Here is a 24360-nt window from a genome sequence, read left to right on the forward strand (position 1 = left end):
GCATGTTTCTGCAGCAGTGTGACTCCAGGAGATGAAATCAGGTCAGTGGGAATTTGACGGAGAAAGAAAGCGAAGCACAGATAAAATTTGTCAGTCGTTTATTCATCGGTCCAACTGTACATGATGCAGTGAGAGAGGGACACCAGACGATGAGTAACATGGAGGATTACAACGATGCCAGTGCTATGGCAGCACCTGGAACACACCAACTATCAGCTGGACGGGAAATAATAGCCCTGCACAAGGAAACTGTTCAGGCCTCGATATGTACAGGCACCATACAGTGTTTTGTGTGTCTGTGTGTGTGTGTGTGTGTGTACACGTGTGTGATTAAAAACATCAGACTCAATGAAAAACACACAAAAATGATTTTTCAGTCCCACAAATGTAAAAGGGTGCTCTCATGTTTATCATTTGAAATATTAATCCAGTGTTGTTGTTTTCTTAATGTTATTTCTCCATTCGTAATTTGAGTACGTTGAAGCGAAATGAAACAAGACGTGTAGGAGTGGCCAGATACAAAAGATAGTAGCTGATAAGCAGACGTTTTCTTGTAATTCCATGTCTACATCGATATCATTATTACCCATACTTTTTGTGCAATATCTCTCTTTGCATAGTAAATAAAAGTTAAATGTTTTCTGTTGTTGACATGCACCTACCTTTTTGTAGCATATTTTTGTTGCAGATTTTGGGGACTCCCATATAGAATTATAAGCCCACTATAGTGATTGCATGCAGCGTTACCAGTAGAGCAGATCTTGATCTTCTATTAAGAGGTAATGAGAGCGAAAGGCTAAGCCAGTATAGTGGGTGTTGATGAGGACTGTTAAGTAAGACCTGGCTGGACAGGTGAGTGCCTGCGTGGAAAGACTTCATGCCCTCAGCAGTAGGAGAGGCACCGCTGGCTGCAGACAGAGAGGGGAAAGTGCTCTGTGTGCAACAACATCCATATGTTCAGGTGATTGGATCTTTGGCTTTTGAGTCACTGTTGAAGATACTCGAGGGGGGGAGGGGGGGGGGGGGGGATCTCGTGATTGCGATCTCAGTCCGAATCCCTCTAGAACTGACATGCTTCTCCTCGACACCACAGCCGCTTTGTCCGCTGAGGTGTGATCTGACCTTGGACCTCAGCCCCGACAATCCCAGCCGGCTGTGCAGCGTGCGGCGAAAACTTTAGGCCCAAATCATAAGTGCAGTTTTTTTCTTTTTCCTTTTTTTCCCGTAACATTGCCAAAAACACCCGCTATACAACATGCTAAGATAAAAACAGAAGCAATTGATGTCCTTTGAAAATATGCTGATAATTCCAAACCTGAACTCCTTATTTATGTACAATTGTGTGTGTGTGTGTGTGTGTGTGTGTGCATTCACTATGTGGTCTGCACTGCCCTTGTAGGTCCTCACATGCAGCCTCCTTTATTCATCTACAGCACCTAAAAGTGAACTATAGGAGCTTCGACCAGCTTTCCACTGAGTTTGTTTTTTAACGAGGCTATCTCCTCTGTTGGATTTTTTTCTCTTTGTATGTTTTTTTGTTGGGTTTTTTTGCGGTATATTCGTAGCTTTCGTAGCCATGCAGAGCCCTGTAAAGAGGACTCTTCATGCCGGGGGCGCCAGCAAGCAGCACGCTTTGTGCGGATAGTCATGCCAGGTGAGAGAGTGGTGTGGATTCCGCCTGAACGCCTGTGCACTGGCACTAAAAGGATTAAAGAGGAGCTCTGTCAGATCAGGGTGAGTGGGTGGGCGGGTGGGGTCGTTACATGAGTGAGGTGATGTCGAAAAAGGCTGCGTTTCTTATGTCACTACGATGGAATTTGTTAAAATGTCCACTATGTCTGGTTCAAGTAAATCTAATGCCAAAGATCAGCAGCAGTAAGTGCAGTCCAGCTGTCAGGTAGCCAACTAAGGAAGCCTTGGAGGAGTCCGTCTGTGATTGCCATCTCTCCCTGGGTTAAATGGCTGAGGCGTTGGGGTCGTACCGCCGTTTCTTCACATTTCTTATTGGGAGACAAGAAACAAGAGTCAGTGCGTGCGATGGTCACATCTGTCAACACAGCTAGTGCAACCTGGACAAGCATCTGCACTCATCTCTTCAGTTCACAGTCATACTCACAAGCAAATGCTTTAAACATTTCTGTTGTATTCAGTGAAATGAGATGACAACATTCACTGTTGTTATCTATGCAATTTCTTTTTTTGAGGACTTCCAAGATCAAGATGCTGAAGACACTGAAGTGAGGAAAGGCTGGCCCACGTTGACCAGTTCGACCTTGACTGCAGAGACGGTCAAAGGTATTTATATTCACAAGCTTTGTACGGTTTTCTCTTTATATTGCAAAACCACGCTGAAGACCAAGAGCTTATTTTGGTCTAGGATCCAATCTGCTTCCAATTATTCTGTGTAAACACAAGAGGACTGGATAGAAGTGACCTACATAAAAACGTCCACTCAATTTAGTGAGATAAAATTGAATTTGACCTTTGAATATTGAAGCTGTGTGAAGATAAATATCCTTTGTTGCCCTCTGGCAGACAAGTGCTGCCTGGCTTGTGCGTGCAACATCAGTTTACAAGGTGAGAAAGTGTCGGCGACATGTCTCATCACCAGTTTTGATGGGAAAGACATTAGTTCCACGCAAAAAACATAACCATCTGGGAGGATAGAGCTAACATAAAATATACTCTATAAAAGGAGGGAAAGAGGAGACAACCACATAAACGACAACCACAGCAGCAGAAGCAACAATAACTACTACCACAACAGTGGAACGACAACGAATACGACAACAGGAGTGATGTATAACCTCCCCGTACTGTGGCTTGTTGTGGGGCTTCTATCACTCTGTCATGCACCAGTTCCAATAGTAGGCCAGTTGAGGGTGGCACTATTGCTGTGCGTGGTTCATGCAGTGCGATGCGCTGTGTCTGTACCAGGTCTGTGAAGCAGGCAGCAATGGCAGCCGGTGTGGGCGGGTCCGAGAGAGGTCCTGCTCTGCTCTAGGGGTGCAGCCTGGCCCTCCAGGTGGGTGTGGCTAGCCATGGCACAAAGGCTGCGACCAACAAAAACGTCCTGGCTTCTCTCTGTGTGAGTGTCTCTCTCTCTCTCTCTCTCTGTCGCTCTCACCACTCCATTTAAAGTCTCACCCTCAAACAGTAACGGACTGAGGAAAAGATCATGGAAGTGGTGAGAGCACGACAACCCTGGACCAAATCACTGTGGGTTTGGCTCAGCCTTTGTGCAATGAACTGACCTCCTCCGAGTCAACAAGTCAACATGCAGAAATGTTTTGTTTCCTCGTCTTTTTTTTTTTCTGTCTTTTTTTTTGTTTTGGTGACAAACATGATGCTTTGCTACCTGGCATGCTTTGGTGGCTGCAGGATTATATTTCTCTTTGACTCCTTTGGCCTTTTTATCATTAAAATGTGTAACACCCCTGTTGCTCAAGACATCAGGCTAATAATTGGTAGATTGGAACTTATTGAACATAATCTATTGTACAATCAAGTACATATCCTGGCTACACAGAGATATGTTAGGCCTATTGTTGCATTTAAGAGGGGAAGTAAAACTTTAACTTATTAATACTCTCAAACACAATATTTTTTAAACCATTAGCTGTTAACAATATTAATCCCCCTCTATCTCTGTTATTAGGTCCTTCACTGAACATGCACGTCAAGCATTGAGCTCTGCCCGTCCAATCAGTTTGAGGTTCTGCTACTGACGCACAGACGACACCTAGTGTCTCTCCAAATGTACACGTCGATACCCCGCCCTCTTCAGGAAAACCACCAGGAGTGTACGCTGGATGAAGAAACATGATCAGAAACATGTCAAACATGTTCGTCTCAGTGCTCTCACACTTTTAAGAAAAACATTATTCAATATGAAAAGCTTTTGCATTGTCCACCCGGGTGTCCGTATTCGATAGCAGAAGCTCAAACCCTGGTGTCTAGAAGCAGCAGGGATGCTAGAGTTAGAGCAGGAGAGGCATGCGGCGTGTTGCTTACTTAAAGCCCCATCCAGTCCCCCCCAGCACTATGGCAGCCACAAGGATGGCTCCGGCGATGGAGCCTATTATTAGATTGGTGGCACTAGGACCTGTAAAAGGTTATGGGGAAAAAGACATGAGTTTCTGCACTCACTTACTGTATCAATAACACGTAACTGTACAATGACGATTTCACATGGAACAGAAAACATAACCAGAAGTATACTATCACAGTAACATGACTTGAGTCTGAAGAGATGTTTTTTGCATGCTTTTCAGCCCCCTTTAATCTTGAAGATAATGAAGTTAGAGGCGCTGGGATTATTTACATTTATCAGGTGTCAGTTGACATAGGGATTATCAGTGGGCTGTTTGTTAAGGTTGTGCACGAGACTAGACCCTGGGTATCCATCACTGTAGAGGTGTATTTAAGCAGAGATCGGCAGGTGCTGTGTATATGTGGCAGTAGAAAAATGTTTTTAGGGGTCCCAGTCACCACACAGCCTACCACTGACTTACAAGCCAGGTCACTAACTGGACACTTCTCAGGACTGTTTTCCATCTAAATGCCCCACATGCCCCAGAAAGGAGAGGATCACAGGAGCAACCACATAACGACTAAGAAGAAGAGAAAGAAACGGGATAAGAAGAGGAGGAAGGAGGATGAGAGAGAGGCTGGTAGTAATGGGGAACGACAGGAAGTGGCAGGAGAGGAGGAGGAGGAGGAGGAGGAGGCAGGAAGGGGAATCCATCAATCAATCACACAACATTGAAAACATCCAATAACATGACAATTATATGGTCATCACCAACACACAAGAAAAACACAAAGCCACCGGGACGCACACACGGGCTCAGGCCGGCTCACGAGACCGCCCGCACACTGAGGCACCACTATGAGAGGAAGAGCTGTGAAAGGGTTAAAGATGCTTACTCTATTCCCCACCCTGTGCCTCCAAAAATCACCCCCAGGGCCAGAATGGTCCCTGCTACTGCCCCTATCAGCCTGTTAGTGGCCACGCTCACTGTGCAGAGGGGAAAAGGAGCAATTATTACCACCCTGTCAAAAACAAACAGCAGGCTTCTGCTTCAGAGGCAAGGATGAAGTGAAACGGTTCCCCTCTGTGACACTCCCGCCCCCTTAGCCACCTCCCCGTCTCCCCTATAGGCAAACCATCAGGTGTACAGCTGAATAGTGTGTTTTGTCATCATCTGGATCAAACTAATCAAATGCAACACTGCTTTCATATTCACCTTCGGCTGCTACGTTACATGTAAAGTCTCGAGTTCACCTGAGAAACTCACACATCTAGGAATCTGTGCTGACTCGGCTCTAGCCGTGTGACTGAGGAGGACAAAATATACAGTATTTACTCATATGTCAGGGTGAATCTTGGCTGAATTTAACCAGTGCATATGAACTTGTGTGTTATTCATTATTCTATCAGATGTCAGAGGTTGAAAGAGGTGGAAACCGACCCTTGGGCCCTTCGTCCTGAGTGGCCTCAGGCTCTTTAGGCGGGTCAGGCATGCTACAGTCTGTCCCTGCCCAGGTGGTGTCGCACGTGCATGTGGCTTCATTGTTGCACACCTGTACGAATGAAACAGAAACAGATGAGGTGATGACGGGCACGCGAGAGCTTTAAATAAAGTTGCTGACACACAACAACCCCAGAAGCTGTCTCAACACTGGACATGTTTAGGTTTTTGTTCATCCACAGATAACACATGCCTCCACATAAACACTTATACCATAGACTGTATATAAAGATGGACAACATGTCGGCCCCCCCAAAAGTAAAGCCTAGTGGCTGCAGTATAGGTCATAAACCTACACTCTTGGTTTGAATTCGTTATTTGATGCTATACAAACACGGTGGACGACACCTGAGACTGACTCTCAATTGTCGAGTGCAGGACCTCAATACTATGCAGAAAAGATGGCAGCCTTCGTATCTGGGATATTTTGGCTTCGTTTCTGGATAGTGCGAGGAAGTGGAGATGTGTCGTCCATTTTTATATAAAGTCCATGGTCTTAACGAACAGTTAAAGATCAAGATGTGTGGCGAGTTGGCCAACTGAGAGCTACTATGGAGTCATTACCTTTCACTAGGGTTAGAGTTAGGGTTGCTGTATTTGACCTCTCCTGAGAACTGCATGTACAAACTGTGATTGGCTGTCAGGGTGCGGAAACTCAGTCTGTACAGGAAGTCGCAGTAATCTGAACATCCTGTTTAATTAAATGTTAAAATGTCAGCTGTGAACAAGGACGATACAGATGAACTGTAGCAGGTTATGAGCAAATCAGGCTTAGTTAGATACGAGCTGACTGATGATGGGACAAATTATTTGCCTCATCACAGCCCTTGTGAACAACTACAATCTACAAAAGCATTGTTGAGCAAATGCACAAACAAGTTTGCCAATACTTTATTTGGAAGATGACTTTGGTGTGGTTTAGATTAAATTTGGCATCTGCAGAACAGCTGCCATGTTTGTTTGTTTGTCAGTTTGTTTGTCAGTTTGTTTGTCAGTTTGAGAATCTGAAGAATCATAGAGAATCATCTTTTCTCCAGATGTGTTGTTTCCATTTCTCGTCAGACCTCAGTGGGTGCAGCGTAAATTGTGGGTCAGTGTAAACTGGGACTCACCCCATGGGCAGAGCACACCTGTCCATTAGGTCCACTGGGGCAGGTGCTCATGTTGAGTGACTGGATGGGCAGACACTTGTGGTCAAGGCACATCATTGACGGCCCACAGGGAGACCCATCCTCCACGTAGCCTAAATCAGTATCATCGTCCAAAAGGACGTGGCCCCCACTGAGGAGAGGAGGGAGGGAAGGAAACGGGGAGAACGACAGAGGAGAGGTGAGGAAGGGAATTTCAAGTACATGAACAGCTTAAGTGATAAAGTAAACATAAATTTACCTGCAATCTATCTGCCCATGTTTCTGGGTAAAGAAAATGGTGGTTAATTCCCCTTTCATCATTCCGATGCGTGGGTTGCGGCCAATGTTCGTACACAAAAGGTAACCGCAGAACACGTCACTGGAAAAGACAAGCAGACATTCATCTGTACTGAAAACGGTGTTTTACTTAGTATAAATTATAACTGGTCAGGTTTTTATCCTTCTGTTGCCACTTAAAATTCTGTGTTAAGGCCCATCTTTTTACAACCAGCCCTCTCATTAAAAAACATCTAGCTATGCTTTATTTTTATGGTTCTCTGTTTTTACTGAAATATTTCTCGTCTTCTTTTTTACATTTTTATCATTTGTTTTTATGAATAAAAAAAATTTACTTATTTACTTTTCATTTTATACTTATATTTTATTATTATTATATGTTTTAAAAATTTCTGATCATTTCTGATTTTATTCACCTTCATCTCATGTGTTTCATCTTGTGTATCTTTACTTTTCATCCTAAAGTACTATGCCTGTCATATGAAACATGCAATATAAATAAACTTGACTTTTTTAACGACATTATTATATTTAACTTTGATACAGCTATTTATTTTCATTTTAATAATTTAATTTAAAGTTACACTTCTTTGTATTTCAACATTTGCTGTAAGTTAATATGCTACATGTACAAAATTGACTAGTTTTACTGGATGGTCCCTTCACAGTTAACCGAACTGGAATCACTTCTGCTGGCAAAATTATAATATGGCAACAAAAAACTGAAATAAAGTTGTTGACAGGAAACTCATAATTGAAAACATAGTCGAATACTTCTCCAATACTGCTCTAAAACAGCTGCAGTTTCATGTTTGTAAAGAAATAAAAATGTAAACTCTGTGGTCCAGGCCTGTTGAAATTGAATTAAAAAATGTTTAAGAAGTAAGTATTACAAGAAATAATAATAATCATATTTTAAAAAATACAATAATATAAAATAAGAATGCTCAATATGAGGACATAACAATATTGTACATAATACAGTAAATATAAGACATAATAAGGACAAATATATATGTAATAACAGTGAGAGGCTGCATTTTTGTAAGTATTGCACAGTGGGCTACGTAACATTAAAACAAAACTGCAGGAGGAAAAGCTTTTCGATGAACATCTTTCATTCTCTCTGTTGCCCTCTACTGGTTGAATTCAAAACTTCTCTCCTCACTTGTCACAAATAAAAGATCATAGGGAACGGCCTCCATGCAGAAACAGACAGTCCTACCTCTCTGACCTGTATGGGTGAAAAAACATTGTTAATGTAATTTGATCTTTCTTTAGAACTCACTGTTTACTACACTGGGTCCATTTCTCTCCATCTTTCCCACAGTTGCCCTTCTCTGTGCCCTCCGTGTTGAGCTTCTCGTAGCAGAACTTCTCGGAGCCTCCGGCCTCTGAAGAACAGAGAGCAGGGCTGAAATGCTGCACGGCCCCCGGCCACACCAGTGACACTCTGATACTGTGCTAATGTGAAGTGTTAATCTTACTTGACCCCCAGATGTATTTACACTGGTTCTCTCTGGTCTTGCACTCTCCATTGTAGCAGCGACCCTTCAGACGGTTGAAGGAGAAATGAAATGAATTATTTACATTTTCTGTCTGCTGCCTCCAAACTGCTATTCTGGTACATGGGTGCTCTTGTTTGGAGAAGTAAAAAGATCCATCAGTCTGCGTACCTGGTTGACCTGGCAGAGGTAACCATCCTGTTTATGTAGGTTGGGAGGGCACTGGAATGAAAGTGATTAACATGTGACTTTATAACCATGCGCATTAATGTAAAAAAGCAAAGAATGACAGAGATAAGCTGAAATAAAGAAATGTTGCAGTGCTACACAAAAACACCTGTCCAGAGTCTCCAGAGCAGGTCTCTGAGATATCACAGTCGTTCACAGCGTAGCGGCAACTGTAACCTCGTGGATAGAACTGGCAAGAAAAGATAAGAGAAGTCAAAATTCATGTTTCACAAATGCAAATTTTGTGCTCTAGATCTTTAAAATAATGCAAAGCTCCTACCAGACATGTGTTATTGCAGCAGGGGCCGTCGCTGCAGTGCGCCCCGTTGGAGAGGGAACACTTCTTGCAGCATTCCTTGTAGCACTCCTGCAAACAAACAGGGAACAAGCTTCACCCATCTGAGCAAACACGATGACAGCAAACAGACGTGACTCGCTGAAGTAAAGAGACACTCACCGCTCTCCCTCCGCAGTCACACTCCTCTCCCACCTCGACAAATCCATTCCCACACTCTGTTGTCTCGAACAGCTGCACAAGAGAGGACGAGAGCGTTTGGGGGATAAGGTGAGATTTATGACATGTGACACGTGAGGAAAGGGTCAGAGTGGCGCAGCCTCTAACCTTGGTCGGCCTGTTAAACAGACAAGAGCCTCCACCTTTCAAGAGGAACTCCTTGTAGTCCGAGATGCTGCATTTGGAGAATTTCCGTGGTCGTTGGACACTGAGGAGAAAGAATATCAGGTGATAATTAACCAGAACTGGAAGCAGACAAAAACAAAACAGTGTGTGTGTGTACAGAGGAAACAAATTCATTAATGACAACTACGAATAAATACAATTTTGGGTCAGACAGATCCTATCTGTACCTGGCGTTAACATAAGCTGCTTTCAGACATGCACTGATAATCTCCGGACATTCTCCAGAGGACGTGTATGTGTGAACGCAAATGTCTGAGAGGCTCTGGACCTTCTCCGGACTTTCTCCAGCCAGCCCCCTGGTAAAAAACTCTGCAGAAAGTCCAAAGAAGCCGATGTGAGAAAACAGCAGGAGATCCTCCGCAGGGTTCACGGCAAGTGGGTGGGCGTGTTGATGACGTTTCTTACCCGCGACGGGTGCAAAAAATTAAATAAAATAAAATACAATAAAAATCTCAGAATGAAAGAGCTGTGCCTTACTCGTAGAAGACACCTACGAAAATCAAGAGAGCTGTTGGTGACAAGGGCAGACGCCATTGCTGAAATGCAGCGAAATGTGCACGTTTATCCTGCCTCTGCCTGCTGCACCACCCCTCACCTGAATGCTCCAGATCTGTTGTGAACGTGTCTGAACGGGGAATGTGTGATGGGCAAACTCTGCAGAAAGTCCGGACCGGAGTTCATGTCTTAAAACAGCGATACTGTACATATCATCTCACTGGTTTACATGTACTTTTGCTGACCAGATACCTAGACTACTTAAACTGTTTATAACACTGCAAAAACAACAAGGGTATAGTGTTTCTGAAAGATGAAAAATATGTCAGCACATCTATCTACCACATCTTCAGATTAAAAGTCTGACAACATCATTTCCACACTCCCTACTACATTAATGAATGTGTGTGTGTGTGTGTGTGTGTGTGTGTGTGTGTGTGTGTGTGTGTGTGTGTGTGTGTGTGTGTGTGTGTGTGTGTCTCTCAAAGGGACATGTTGGACATTACCCAGTATCCTCCATTATGCAGCCCGTCCACGTGTCAGCACAACCACATTCCTCTGCGAATAAGAACGAGAGAACAGTTAAAACCACAGAGATTAAGCGAGATGTAACACAGTGCAGAAAAAAGAAATTACATTCAAGATTGAATATTGAAATAAAGTATATTCATGATTATATTTCCACTAATAGAGAATCAGAGTGAACTGAATTCAGCACTTGATTTGCGCAGCTTTCTGTAAAGATCATTTCTTTTCTCACACTTTCCAATCAAGCATCTCCTACATGGCATCTGTTTGACGACACTGCCTCAATAAGCACTGTGATATTAAACGCTGACGGCATATATCCTGACTCTACATCATCTCACTCTTGGACAACTTCTTCAAGGACAATCTGTGCATCTCTCCATCTGTCACTCCTGGCATTCAGCTGCGAAGAGGCACCTTTTATGTTTTACAGGCGCCATCTGCTGTTGTGAATGATTTAAGACATTGAAATGTTTGGACTTTAAATATCCATCAACCCCGCATTTTTCAAATATAATTAAGAGGGAAAAGCTGCTTTCATCTAAGTGAGACGTTCGGCCCTTGCTAATGGTATGTAGCTAACCACGCCAGCAATTTGGGTGTATTTGCTGAAGTTTTGAGATATTTGCTGTCACACCGATACAATGGAAGCCAATCTAATGAACAGACTAGAGCTGATAAATTCTGAAGAAACATTCCTCTTTAAAAAACCATGTCTCCGATTAAACAGATCGAACCACAAACCTCTTATGGACAATTAGAGAAATACTTTATACTGGACATTTAAAAAATATGGGGGGAAAAACACAATAGAGACCTCAGAGACGTTTATCTCAAAACCTCAGGGAATTATATAACAGTCAATTGGCAGACAAATTTGGCCAAAACAACTTCAAATAAGTGAATTCAAGAACTAGATGTTATCAAGGACTAATAGAGGACTAGAGTTCCTTCCACCACAGTGGATCTAGGAGAAAGACGAGCATCGCCTAACCATGGCTCCTGAATGAAACTAAAATGACCTGAATATCACATGGGTGAGGGGATTTTTGGGGGAATGTGAAGGACCTGAACCTTGTTATTTTGGCTCTAAACAGAACACCCTCCCTGGCTATCTTATACTAGATAAGAGTGTCTATTTCATGTATACTTCTCCTGGATGCTGGGTCCCACTGGATGCCCAGATTCTGCGCCAGGCTCTGGCACAGAGACACTGCCATGGACACGGTGGTGCCGTACTGTGGACACACACAACAGAGACCTGGAGATTATTCACTCTATTCAATCACACGCTGTGACACTAGACGTTAAGACAGCAAATCTGACCTCATTGACGCCGACCCCACGGCTCATAGAGCACGTGCCCCCAAAGTACGCTGCGCTGCTTCTGCGGTAGTGGAAAGTCACATTTCTGCAAGAATAACAGGAGACAAAGAAGAAGGTGTGAACAACAGATGCAAGATAGAAAAACATCATAGAGAATCAGATCAGTTGAAAAAAGCCTAAACCATGATGTAACATAACTAAATGGGAACTTAGAGGGTGGCTATTTTATCCCCATATTGTATATACATATATTATATATACCGTGGACACAGACGTTTTCCTTAAACTGTTTACATTAAATCCAGAAAAAATGTCCACTCTCTGATATAGTTGAAAGGAATATTTGTTACAGTAACTGAATATAAATAATGCCCCTAAAAATACTGGATCAACAAATTTCACCTGTTTATTGACAGTTTTTTTTCACATTAAGATCTCTGCATTATTTTCAGAGTAATTCACCAAAATGATGAAAAATTATCATCCTGCAATGTTAAAGAAAGTGAAAAAAAATGATCCCGCTTCCACCCCCCTTAATCGAATCTGCTCCAAGAGTTAAAGTGTCCTTCCTTTGCTCATACCCCTCTGTTCCACCAAGTTTCAAGATAAGCGGTTCAGTAGTTTCAGACAAACGGTGATGAAAACATAACCTCCTTGGCAGAGGTAAATATCCATGCATGCACACACAGCACTGTTTGTTGTACACATAGCTGCAGTGAGCACAGATGTGATGAGAGCACTGTGAACTTACAAAGACAAACAAAGAGAATAATATGTGATCAAATGTGGATCAGGCCATGTTACACAAAGAGTGAAGTACAAAGAACACAAACAGTACGACTATAACAAGACAATGTTGCCCAGCAGGAATAAAGTACAACAGAAATTACTTCAACAGAGCAAAAACATCAACCTCCTTCATAACAACGAGGTTCGAACCCTGGTAGGTTCCTGGGTCTTATTGTGTGGAGTTTGCATGTTCTCCCCATGTCTGCGTGGATTTTCTGGATGGATGGATGGATGGATGGATGGATGGCTTAAACAGTTCTTTGCCAAGTATTTTTTCCAATTATTCCATTTACATGCCTTTTTTATAATTAAACTAAATACACATCCAGAGAAAAATAAATACAATGGAAATCGTAAAGTCTGCTTACGTCAACCTTTTTTTTTACGCACATGAAGAAATGAGAGTTTTGTTTCGCTTACGAGAAAAGGTGCACAGCGTCTGCGTGATGCTTGATGCTCTGCTGCCGGTACTTGGAGAAATCCCGCAGCATTTCCAGCGGCCTCACGCTGATGGGGATCTGATCCTTGTCGGTCCAGATCTCCACGGCAACGAGCACCACACGTGTATGTAGCTGCTCTTTGAAGATCTGCCAATGGAAGGAATAAAGAAAGACAGAGAGGGAGGCAGAGAGAGACAGAGGAAGCACAGGAAGAGGATGAGAATTTGGAGCAGGACAGATGCGGGATGCAGGACCAAGTGGGGATTGTTGATCTGTACATTCTGAAATGGATCTAGATCTGTATTAAAGAACGGAAACACATTTTACAAGATGTAACTTAAGCATTTACTCACAGCATCCACAAGATTCACCACAGACTTGGCAAAATTCCTCGTGTGCTGCTTGGTCTTGTGTCGTTTATACTGCAGACACAAACAACAAGAACAAAAGAGGAGATGAGGAAGAGATAAGTGAGTGATTTGTAAATGCAAACATGACACATTCACTGACACTGCTCCCTGTTGTGGGACAAAAGCAGAGATGATCTAAAATATGAATTAATTTTGACAAATATATATAATAAACTAACATATATATAGAGTCAGAAAGGATAAAAGAAAATCAAAGCAGGCATTTCTTATTGTTGTTATTGCATTTAATGGTAATACGTACCATACTGTGGTCACTGACAATCATGATCTCTAAATATTTGATCTCCTCAAACACACTGCGAGGCATCTGCAAATCAAAACCAGAGACAATGAGCAATAACTAGTATATTTCAAGCATAAGCATACATATTGTAAAGTTTGTTTTATTGTAAACTCGCTGTGCAGCAAGTCAAGGGTGGTGGAACTAACATTTGTTGCATTAAGTGAGATCGGAGACTTACAGCTCGCTTTTTCCTGCGCTTCAGCCAGGACAAGTCATCGAGCACCGAGAAGAGCTGCCCCTCCTCATCTGCGAACACACACACACACACACACACAAAAGGAAAGAGTGACAACTCACATATTAAGAATTTTTACAAGTTTGGACGTTCAAGCCGAGAGCAACCTGTTTTTTCCTGATTTCACTCCTGAGAATTTCAAAAAAATTGTTTCTCTGAATTTCCAATTGAGCACTACGGATGCTCACCGCGAGTAGAGATATGAAACTTGGTGTAATGGTAAAAGCAGGAGCAACATATCATCTAATGCTTAAATCAGCTGGTCTGATTTTTAACAACATCAATTTCTAACACTTTCAGGTGTTATCACTTTTTTACTATATATGGATGGTGAGTTTCTGACTGGTTTCTATACACCTACTGGTTCTGGGCATGTATGTGTGTTTGCCTTGTCGCCGTATTGCCTCCACTCCCTGTCAGTGCCCCATCTGCTTATCCACACCACCCCTGACTGCAGTACATAACGTCTGGTTGGATCACTACCCCCTTGCCAGAATATCGTGGTACTTGGTTCGTGTCGGAATAATTGGACAAATTAGTCCCAGACTGGGATAATTCATGTGATCTGCATTTTAAGTCGGAAAACAACAACTCAGAGAGTCTGCAAAATGTTGGCACATGAATTGCTGTTTTCCTAACTTAGAAACCAATTAACATAATTGTACTTACAGCTTCAAATAGTAGATTCTCATGTGAACCATTGTCACTTAAACTGCACGTCCATCTCTCAAAAGCACGTGACACGAGGCTTTTTAGACAATACAGACGTGTTTATGATTAATGTGCAAAGGTTTTAAATTATTAATCAGGCGGTCACACCTGATCCTTTTTCTTTGTTCTTTGTTTTCATGCAAATATTAAAAAGATGTGTCAAGGTGTTGTTTAAACGCCCTAAACACATAAATACAACACATTAAGTTTACAGGAAACATGTTTTTCCACATTCTGGCACATGAGAACACAAAAAGTCGGAACAAAAATCTCTCAGCAAGGGAAATGGGACCTTCCGAGAAGCATGTGAACCATAGATGTGAACGCACAGTCACTCTTTGGCAAGCTCTTGCTTGCTAGTATGATAATTGAATGCACTGCCTTCTTTCTGTGCCTGCCTGCTTGGCGCGAACCCTGTCTTGTCCGTCTGCCAGGATGACCTACTCACGCTCGGTTCCAGGCACGCTCAGCCACCTCCCCAGCTAAACCACCCTTCTGGATTCTCTGGAAATCCCCTGGATCCCTTCGAACTCACTCTGCTCTGTGCCCCCTTGACTCTCCCTGTTCCTTCCCAACCCTTGCTTTGATAGTTTCCCTTTGTTATGGGTCAGGCCTTCCCTGTGCACATTTTTCTGTTCAGCACATTTGTCATTGTCATTGATCTATTCAGCTTGTGTTTCTGAGTCCAGCCATACCACCATACCACTAATCATAACAGACTAAAAAAAACTAGGATTACCGGCCTTAGATTGCACTGCTTCAGCCACCACTGCAGTTTCAGTCTACATACATTTTTGTCCAGAGTCATGAGGTCACCATGACCTTTGACCACTGAAATCTAATCTTTAATCTTTAAATCCAGGTGACAGCTGGTCAGAAAAGAAATTCCCTACAGGCAAACGTGAGATATCATGTTCAAGTCGCCAAAAACATGTTTTGTCAGGCCACATGACCTCGAACTTTGACCTTTGACCACCAAAATCATATCAGTTCATTTTTGCTTCCAAGTGAACATTTGTACAAATCTTGAAACAATTCAACTCAAGACATTCTTGAGCTATTATGTTCAAAAAGCAGAGAAATTGATTTTTGAGGTTACAATGACCTTGACGTTTGACCTTGGACCAACAAAACCTAACCAGACTTTCTTGAGAAACCATATTCACAAGAATGGCTCATACAGATGAAAGGACTTCTCGAAAATGCATGTTGTGTTCTGAACACTGACTTTCCAAGGGAAAGGTAACAACAGGTTGGAGCAGAGGTGTGGTGATAGTTAAAGTTGTGGATGATTAATGGTGGAGGTGAAGGAGAGTGATGAAAACCCTTACCCTGCTCCTCTGGATCATTGTTCCAGTGAAGGGAGGCTGCTCTTCTTAAACTGTGAGCCCTTGCAGCTGTATCCTGCAGGGGTGAGGCACACAAGTGTTAAAAGATTGAAGAGGTGCTGGAGAGGGAAAGGGTTATGGACACTGTTAAGTAAGATTCAACTTCAAACCTAGTGTAGCAAATGAATATGTAAAACAAACATAAACTGTGTGCCATACATGATGAGGTAGAAATAGTGATGACAGCAACACTGCTAATGAGGCCTGAAGGCTAATTCAACAATATTGTTAAAATCAACCGTGCTTCCTCCATGTTAGTGGATGGGAGATGGACCACAAAAAAATCACAGTACACATTAAATTCATTTTCTGATGATTTCTGTTATTTTAAGTAGTTCCAATAAAGTATAAAAGGTTTGGTCATTTGATGCGATAAAAACAGGGTGAAAAGTTATAATTGACAGCTGAGGCTCAATTTAGGGAACTGATATTTAGATGGTGTGCAAGTTGGGGAAGCTTGATTGAATTTAAGATGGGCTGTTGGGCCTTGGCAGAGGTATGTGCTGTGCTGAGTTCCACTCGATACTTATCTCAAGTTTCTCAGCTCCTTCCTTTAAAAAAAAGGAATGTCCTTGGAGTGTTGAGGATATCCTCAGATACAAATGTAAAAGCGGAGCGTGTGGTGCATTGTGTGCTGATGCTACATGAGCAGAAAGGAACAAAAAAACATCTGAGTGATACATATTTGGGTTCTAGGCGAAGGGAATAACTTACGATCGAATGAGTCTGTTCTATGGGCTCAATTAGATACACATAGACTCCATCGTCAAACATCCCGCTGCCGGCCAGAGAGAGAAGAAAAGGGAGAGAAGCCATTCGATACTGAGTCAATAGGACGCTGAGACGAGTGCATCCACAGATATTCTGACACACACAGCGAGGAGTGCACACAACCCTGCTGTTCACTTACTGCAGCCCGTTGCAGGTAGATAAGGCCACGTGGGAGTTATCGTTCCCTCTCAACTGGCCGTGGTAGTAACAGTGCTCACCGCCCTGAGGGGAAGACAACACAGCGCTAAAGAAACATCATAGCAAACCAGGGCTATAAATAAAGCAGCAATACAACGCACAAAACTGTGTGTACCGTTCATTCCATGGTGAATGTGTCACTTTTGTACTTAATTATCTTGAGCATTTCTGACGATGGAACAGCCTGTCTCACAGATGTTGGGTTTGGCTTTTATGCGGTTCATTCCTGCATTTCCGTCGATGCTTGTTAACATGTGTGTGTGTTAAGACGTTAAGGTGGGTCCTGGTACTGTCTGTGACTCAGCTGTCAGACCCGGGGTGAACAGAGGACAGCCCCCCACCCCCACCCCCAACCTCTCCCTCCCTCCTCCTCTCTCACACTTCATCCATCCCACGCTGCACTGCTACTGCAGAGTGCTCTCTCTCCCTGGTCACATGACCAGAGCTCCAGCAGGAGGCTGCAGGGGAGCGAAACCCTGCTGATTCAGCTTCAGTACGCCCAGCCCAGCCCTCTGCCTGAATCAGCAGCAGCTGCAGCAGCAGGAGCCAGCTCTCATTCCTAACCTGTTTTCTTCTCTACCTCTGTCTATATGCTCTTATCTATCTTTTTACTTTTTTTATCTTTCTATCTATCTGCCTTTTATTTCTGTCTTGTAAAAACCATGCACTTCCCAAATCTATCTATCTATCTATCTATCTATCTATCTATCTATCTGTCTACCTATCTTTTCATTCCTTCTGTTTTATTAAATGATAAACTTCCACGTTCCTCTGTCCATCTATCCATCCATCTATCCACTCTCCTTCGATTTTATAAACATCATGTACTCCCATGTTCCACTATCTATTATCCATCCATCTATGTGCATTGATCCATCCATCCATCCACATGCTGTCCTTCTGTTTCATGTTCCAATATCTATCTATCTATCTATCTATGTCTTCATCTTGTACATTTTGTTCTTTTCCTCAGTCTAAATATATCTGCAGTTTTTTGTTTGACATGTGACAGCTGCAGTGTTAATTTGGTGACAGATTTACAGAAGTAATACAAGACAAAAGCAAACCGATTCACAGGCCGTCAACACACATCTGTCTTTAATTTAAAAAAGTTGTGCCTTTAGCTTTACCAACGATGTACAAGACTGTCTAGAGGAAACAGAAAACCACACTCCAGCAACAAAAGAAGATATTTTAACATTCTTTGTTAAAACTACAGAAGATGTTACCTTTGATAGAACAGGTTTGCCCCCTTCATAATGGATCTCAACATAATCTGAAGACAGCAAGCCGCTGAAAAGGGAAAAACAGGGATTGAAGTTGGTTAAATCGAAAGGATATGATGCAGCGACAGTAAAAACAACACAACAGTCTGTCTGTGTTTGCTTTCTCTGACTCACATAGTAGTGTGGTTTCAAATGAGCGGTGAGCACTGCTTTGGTTGGAGTTTAAACAAGAACACTCATAACCACAGTGCCTGGATTAGTCTGCACAAACATGACATGGCTCATGGCATCTCAAAAGAGCACCGCAGATGGTAAATGTCCCCCGCCCTCGGGAGAAAATTTGAATTCACTTTACTTGTGAGATGCTGCACAAACAAGACTGTATTGGAAAAAATGATAAATCTTTCAAAAACATGCACATTCTGTCATAATAAGATGCTAAATAGAGACTCACACACAGTTACGCACTCATTCTAAAAGTAGATTTACAGTAATTCAAGTTATTTAAAAGAAATTTTAAAACATTACTCTCAAACTTCTTTTTACAAAACAGCGTCTTCCTCAATTTCCCCAAAATTAAATCAGTGGTTGAGAAACAGCACGAGTAACAGGAACCGAAACAAGTAACTACGTCTGAAATCTGCGTAATAAATGATTGGGAGCCATCGGCTTCACCTTGAACACAGCGGTCAACTTCCCTCTGTTTGAGTCAGCGTCCCTCACCGTTACACACACTCAATCTGTTAGCTGACAGCTGATTTCAAGAGGTTGCCATTTTTGCCACAACTGCGTTTTTTTTCCTTCTGAGTAATCTTGCAAATAAAAAAAAAACACACCCTCCTATCTATAGAGATGTGGAGGTGTTGCGGCAGAAAATAAAATAAAATTGAAAATAAAAAGCGATGCAAGCGAGGAATTCGTCTTGTGACACCGGCAGCGTGAAGCCGTCGTTGAGTGATGCTCGGCAGCATGTGAGCAGGAAGTGCACTCGGATGAGGGGAAGTGTTGAGGCAGGGTCAGCGTGTGAGAGAGATTCCTGAGTGAGGGCCCTATTTTTAGTTGGACATAAGAGAGTAAGAGTGTATACCGGTGTGTTAGTGTGTGTGTGGGTGGTGGGGAGCACCGCCAAGCATGGAGGGGTAAAGCATTAGTGTTTCGAGATGTGTGTGTGTGTGTGTGTGTTTGAGTCAGAGAGATCTATGAATCTGTGTGTGGAGGCAGCACTGTCCTGCCCTGAGGTTACTGTAGTCCAGAGGCAACTGAGTGCCTCAATGCAGCAGCAGCAGCAGCAGCAGGGGAAAGCGAGACAGAAGCAAGGCAGAGATAAAAAATCTAAAAACTGCAAGGGGGGTGTTCTCCTGTCTGGCACCACATGAAATGCAGCTCTGAATCCTGTCGCGACACACAACGCCGTCATATCACAATGTTTAAACTCTTAACAAATAGAAATAATCTTATATTTTATATATTCAACTCCAACGAAGAGTTAGCAGCGAAAAAGATATTCACAGCAGGATATCTTAAAAATAACTAAGGGTCCATTACAGGGAAGCTACTGGTCCTATTCATGATACACTACATGAAAAGGGATGTGCTTTCAATCAATATATACGTTCTCCAGTGGGAAAACCTGCTTCCCCAGTTAACAATCCCAGGTACAGTGAGAGGTGAGGAGATAAAGAAGCGCCCATTGGCAGGTTGCAGACCCATCTATATTTAGATCCGTACTGTCGCAGCTACAACACCAAGCAGAATTCAAACCCCTGTTCTCACATGAAAAGAGAGGAACACAGGAAGAGTGAAGTTGGCTCATGTATCTCACAGATGACCTACAGTGCAGGCACACAGCTGGGAACCAAGGTCACACTCCCGTCCCCCGTTGGGCCTCGAGCAGTAGCCGCTCACTTCACATATGTGGCTTCTACACATGAATTCAACAAATACAACGAATTCAACATTGCCGGAGTCTGTACCACGTACATTTTTATTCATACAGCAATTTTCTTGTCTAACCCTAACCCTTTCTTATCCACCACTCGAAGCACTTTAAGTCACGAGCCATATTCATCCATTCACACAAACATTCATACAGCGCTACTACATACTGCGCTTTTTCTATCACACAGCATTCGCGCACGGCTGTGAATTTGGGGTTCAGCATTTTGCCCAAGTACACTTCAGAATGCAGACCGGAGAATCCAGGGATCGAACCACCGACTATCTGGTTAGATGACCCACTCTACCTCCTGAGCTACAGCCGCCCCATCAATGTCATCTGACCCAAAGAAAAAAAAACTATTTGATATAACACTATTCAGAAAGCTGCGCGATACCAGCTTCTATGTTGGCACTGAAATATACTAATTACTGTGTGTCAGCAGCTATCATACAAAATGAAAATGTAATAAAAAAAAATGTAAGCTTAAATTGTAAAATTATGCATTGAAGGTGGAATGGCAGCATTTTAGCAATAACTAGACAGTAAGATCAACATCTAACGGCACTCAGACGTACACAATATAAAATTTCAACATTTCACAGCAGAATCCAGAATCCAGCTTCAAATCCAATAAAAGGGACCGAAATCCAATCAGCATTTCTAAGTCCCTGTACACATGCACATTAAGCCTTCACATATGTAGACCAGCTACTTTGTGAGGGGGGTAAATCAATATCATTGAGTGTCCAGAGCCTTGTGTCTCTGAATGGGACAGTGATCACAGAACATAGCCGCTCTGCTCCTTTATGATGGAAACCAATTAAAGATATGGACTCTTTTCAAGATCTTTTTCCAAAAAACAGTTTGTCCTTGTGTGTAAACTGGCAGCTGAACTAAGATTTCTCTAAACATTTGCAGGATTCTGGCAACCAGTACTCTGCCCTATTTAGTTACAGCTTCCCTGAATACATTCCGTTAGACTGACGCTGAAATAATGACTAATCTGACATATAATAACACATATCAGTTACAAACAGCAGTCAGCCACAGACAGGAATCCCATGCTTGCTCATAAGTATCCTGCCCAGAAACACCCAAGGACGATCTTGGTCGTGTTGGCGCCCAAGGTCAGACAACCACTGTCGCCTCTACGGGATTTGATCTTCACAATAAAACAAGTTTGTTGTTAAGATAAACTTTTAAAAATCTCACTGTACTTCTGCTTTCTGTCGTGGGGTTCATCCATGCACATGTCTACATGCATATTAGTGCGCTGATTTTGAATCTTACTCTGATTTCTATCATATTTTTTCAGGATTATAAATCCAATATTTATTTTTATTGTATTGGAGAATATTTAAAAGCCCTGAATTTCAAAAAGAAAAAAAAATTCTATATCATAGCTTATCATAGAAATGTTTTCTATAACATCTACAGTATCAGTGTGGGTCTGCTGTAGAATGGATGTTCAGACAGCGTTTGCTGTCTTAACACTAAGATGAATATAGCTGCTGATGTTGTGCCATTTTCTACCATCTGCACAATAAAACATTACACCACAACCCTGACAGGAGACACTGCTGAACTGCACATCCAAATCCCTATCACAGGAAGTTAAACCACAGCCAAACAGTCTGTTACAATTAACGACCACAGCGGCCGGCTTTCATCTCTAAAATCAATCGTTTTAGCTTTAATGAATTACTGTAGTTGGTTAGTTAGATGAGGCGAAGAAGGACCTACTTGTTCAACTTTAGATCCAGGACAAATCTGGAGCCAAACGCCTCTAACTGGAAACTGGCCTGGGCAAGGTGGACTGCCTGTTAATGGAGAAGAGAGTGGTCACTGCAGAGGATGATGGCGACCTCAGGGTAGAGGATTGATTAAGTCAGTCTACAGAGCAAAAGTCCACATCATCTACAGAACAGCGAGCAAAGAGCAGAAGTGGTGGATAAAGGACAGATGGTAAAGTACAGTGGGAGAAATGCTTCCTTCAGCATGGTCGCTCTGACGTGATGCACACAAAGCATGTCTGTGAATGTGCTGCGTGTGTCTGTGGCTATCTTTGTTATACCAGAAGCTGTGCAGCAAAATGGCATCAAAGACAGAATTACACAGGCTATAATACGGACTTACAACTTCAAAACCTGTACCAGGTGGCCGGACTCTTGATATAAAATATCTTCCCACCACACCCCGGTATCACCTGCCCCAGCTTACCTGGCCCTCCACGGCCTGGCTCTGGACTCGCGTGTCCAGGTCATGGTAGGTGCTCTCCGAGTCCTCGTTCAGGTAGTAGATCAGCCGCGAGGGGTAGGTGATCTCATGCTCTGCTGCATGGTGGGTTGTGTTGTCTGTGGCAGGTGCTGCAGTCGCCTGTTGCTTCAGCAGCACTGGCACCGCATGCCTCTCAACCTTGTCCTCTACTCCTTGAGAAACTGCAAAGAGAATCCCCATTGCACCGCCGTGAGAAAAGCACACACACACACACACACAGGAACACACACATAGAGTATTCAAAGGGCCAGCTGTCATCCTTTATTCATGAAACGCATTGATAACACTGAGGCAAGTAGCCACAGCTTCATTGCGATTCTTCAGGACCCACTTCGGCAAGGTTGCACATAGAATAATAACATACTGACAACCACAAACGGCTGTTAGGGCGACTGAGAATAAAGAAAATATGATGCTTTAATTCGCTGAAATCTACTTTTGATGTGCTTATCGCTAGAAGTGGAAAACTCTGCACCAGACGGATGAATGCAGTTCCTGTTATGCAATATGAATCCAAACAGCCCCAGACAGTAACAGCAGGTTAGATTATGCACGTCAGGAAAAATCAGGTTTGCAGTGGTTGTTCATTCAAATGTGGAGATCATACATAATGAAGAGCACTGTTTCATATCAGGCTGAACAAAAGCTGCCGGGATGCTGTGGTGTGCCTCAATGCACCATCATGTTCGAGAACACCGCATATTCAACACAGCACATCCCTGCGTTTTATCGCGGAGAGGAAACACAGAGCGATGCACCTGCAGTCCACCGCCAGTCAGCGTTTAAGTCAAAGTGGAGGGTGGAGGCTATTTCCTGACATCAAAGTGACAAAAAAGGCAGCAGGACGCGGCCAATACGTACCGGATGACGCTAGAGATGGATGAAGCCAGGGCGAGAGGACGCTGACGAGCAAAGTGGCCAGAAATATCAAATGCATGATTCATATTTGAATAAGTGGAATATCTCGATATCAACACAGCAACGCAGTGGAAGGCTTGCGGCCCATCGCGGCGGGGAGGGAGCCGTGCGGGAGGGAGTTCTTCATGGATCCGGGAGGCACCGCGATGCTGCTGCTGCAGTAGCTGCTGAGGAAGAGGAGGAGGAGGAGGAGGATGGATGGTTGATGGGTGGGGGAAGAGGCAGAGAGAAGGCGGCGGCCAGTCACAGCTACTGGAAGTCAAGCTGCAGGCTCCTCCTCGAAACATAGCAAACATGTCCTCCCTCCCCTCCAGGTGACTTCCACAGGCATGGGCTGCAGATCCCATCAACCTGACAGGAGCTCTCTCTCTCTCACACACACACACACTAGAAAAACATATGGCACTCAGGGATGATAAATAAATAAATAAATAATGTATATAATAAATAAAACATTGTTTTGCATTGTTTTCATCATATAGCATAATATAGGGCTGGGGGGATATGGCCAAAAAATGATATCAAGACGACATCGATAATTACCACAATAAATATAAATGTCACATTATTATTTATTTTATTTTTAATGGGATAGTTCACCCAAAAATGAAAATTCACTCATTATCTACTAACCACTATGCCGATGGAGGTGGAGGGTGAAGTGCTTGAGTCCACAAAACACTTTTGGAGTGTCAGGAGTAAACGACGTTGCAGCCAAATTCAATACAATTGAAGAAAATGAGGAGCACCTCTTCAAACGTAAAGGAACAACAGAAAATTGCCTCCATACTGCTCCTGTGGTGTCATCCAAGTGTCTGTAAGCCCCGACATTCACATTTGACTCGAAAAAAGGTCATTTACACACATTTTCTGGGCTAAATGTCCGCTGTGACCGGAGGAGGATAAGAGCAGACATTAAAAAGATACCTTGATACCTGCACAATGCTTAAGAAATGTATTGATATGTATTGGAACGTTGTTACATTTTTTATGAAAACTGTATTGCTATTA

General features: G+C 42.9%; 1 protein-coding gene across 11 annotated transcripts; it reads right to left on the bottom strand.

Annotated features, from left to right (window-relative positions):
• Positions 1 to 447: 447 nt before the first annotated feature.
• Positions 448 to 23728, bottom strand: LOC117754837 (disintegrin and metalloproteinase domain-containing protein 23). Of its 11 annotated transcripts, none has more exons than XR_004612497.1 (27): positions 23293 to 23728; positions 22375 to 22592; positions 21898 to 21974; positions 18219 to 18282; positions 16931 to 17013; positions 16735 to 16798; positions 15964 to 16036; positions 13865 to 13932; positions 13645 to 13710; positions 13326 to 13394; positions 12953 to 13119; positions 11744 to 11828; positions 11568 to 11655; positions 10396 to 10447; positions 9317 to 9416; positions 9152 to 9223; positions 8975 to 9061; positions 8804 to 8884; positions 8638 to 8688; positions 8449 to 8512; positions 8250 to 8355; positions 6924 to 7043; positions 6647 to 6815; positions 5475 to 5586; positions 4930 to 5020; positions 2935 to 4105; positions 1496 to 2000 (listed from the first exon to the last, which is right to left on the bottom strand). XR_004612497.1 is itself a non-coding variant. In XM_034574147.1 (26 exons), exons 1-26 carry the CDS (start codon positions 23366 to 23368, stop codon positions 1955 to 1957), a joined length of 2349 nt encoding a protein of 782 aa, XP_034430038.1. In that variant the 3' UTR covers positions 1496 to 1954. The 11 variants fall into 11 exon arrangements, 7 of the variants coding, with proteins under 7 accessions (XP_034430044.1, XP_034430038.1, XP_034430039.1 ...); XR_004612499.1 differs by lacking the exon at positions 4930 to 5020 and adding an exon at positions 5250 to 5340 and having other exon boundaries at positions 1764 to 2000; positions 4015 to 4105; positions 23293 to 23533; XR_004612498.1 differs by having other exon boundaries at positions 1948 to 2000; positions 4015 to 4105.
• Positions 23729 to 24360: the final 632 nt, after the last annotated feature.

The sequence above is a fragment of the Hippoglossus hippoglossus genome, chromosome 21 (assembly GCF_009819705.1).
Source record: "Hippoglossus hippoglossus isolate fHipHip1 chromosome 21, fHipHip1.pri, whole genome shotgun sequence".
NCBI lineage: Eukaryota > Metazoa > Chordata > Actinopteri > Pleuronectiformes > Pleuronectidae > Hippoglossus > Hippoglossus hippoglossus.

Excerpts from the sequence above, each read along its gene's own strand:
- LOC117754837 (XM_034574147.1), bottom strand. The coding sequence starts at position 23,368 with ATGCATTTGATATTTCTGGCCACTTTGCTCGTCAGCGTCCTCTCGCCC. Across the intron at positions 22,593-23,292 it reads TCCATCTCTAGCGTCATCCG|TTTCTCAAGGAGTAGAGGAC; the intron begins GTACGTATTGGC and ends TTCTCTTTGCAG. Across the intron at positions 6,816-6,923 it reads CATGGGCAGATAGATTGCAG|TGGGGGCCACGTCCTTTTGG; the intron begins GTAAATTTATGT and ends TCCTCTCCTCAG.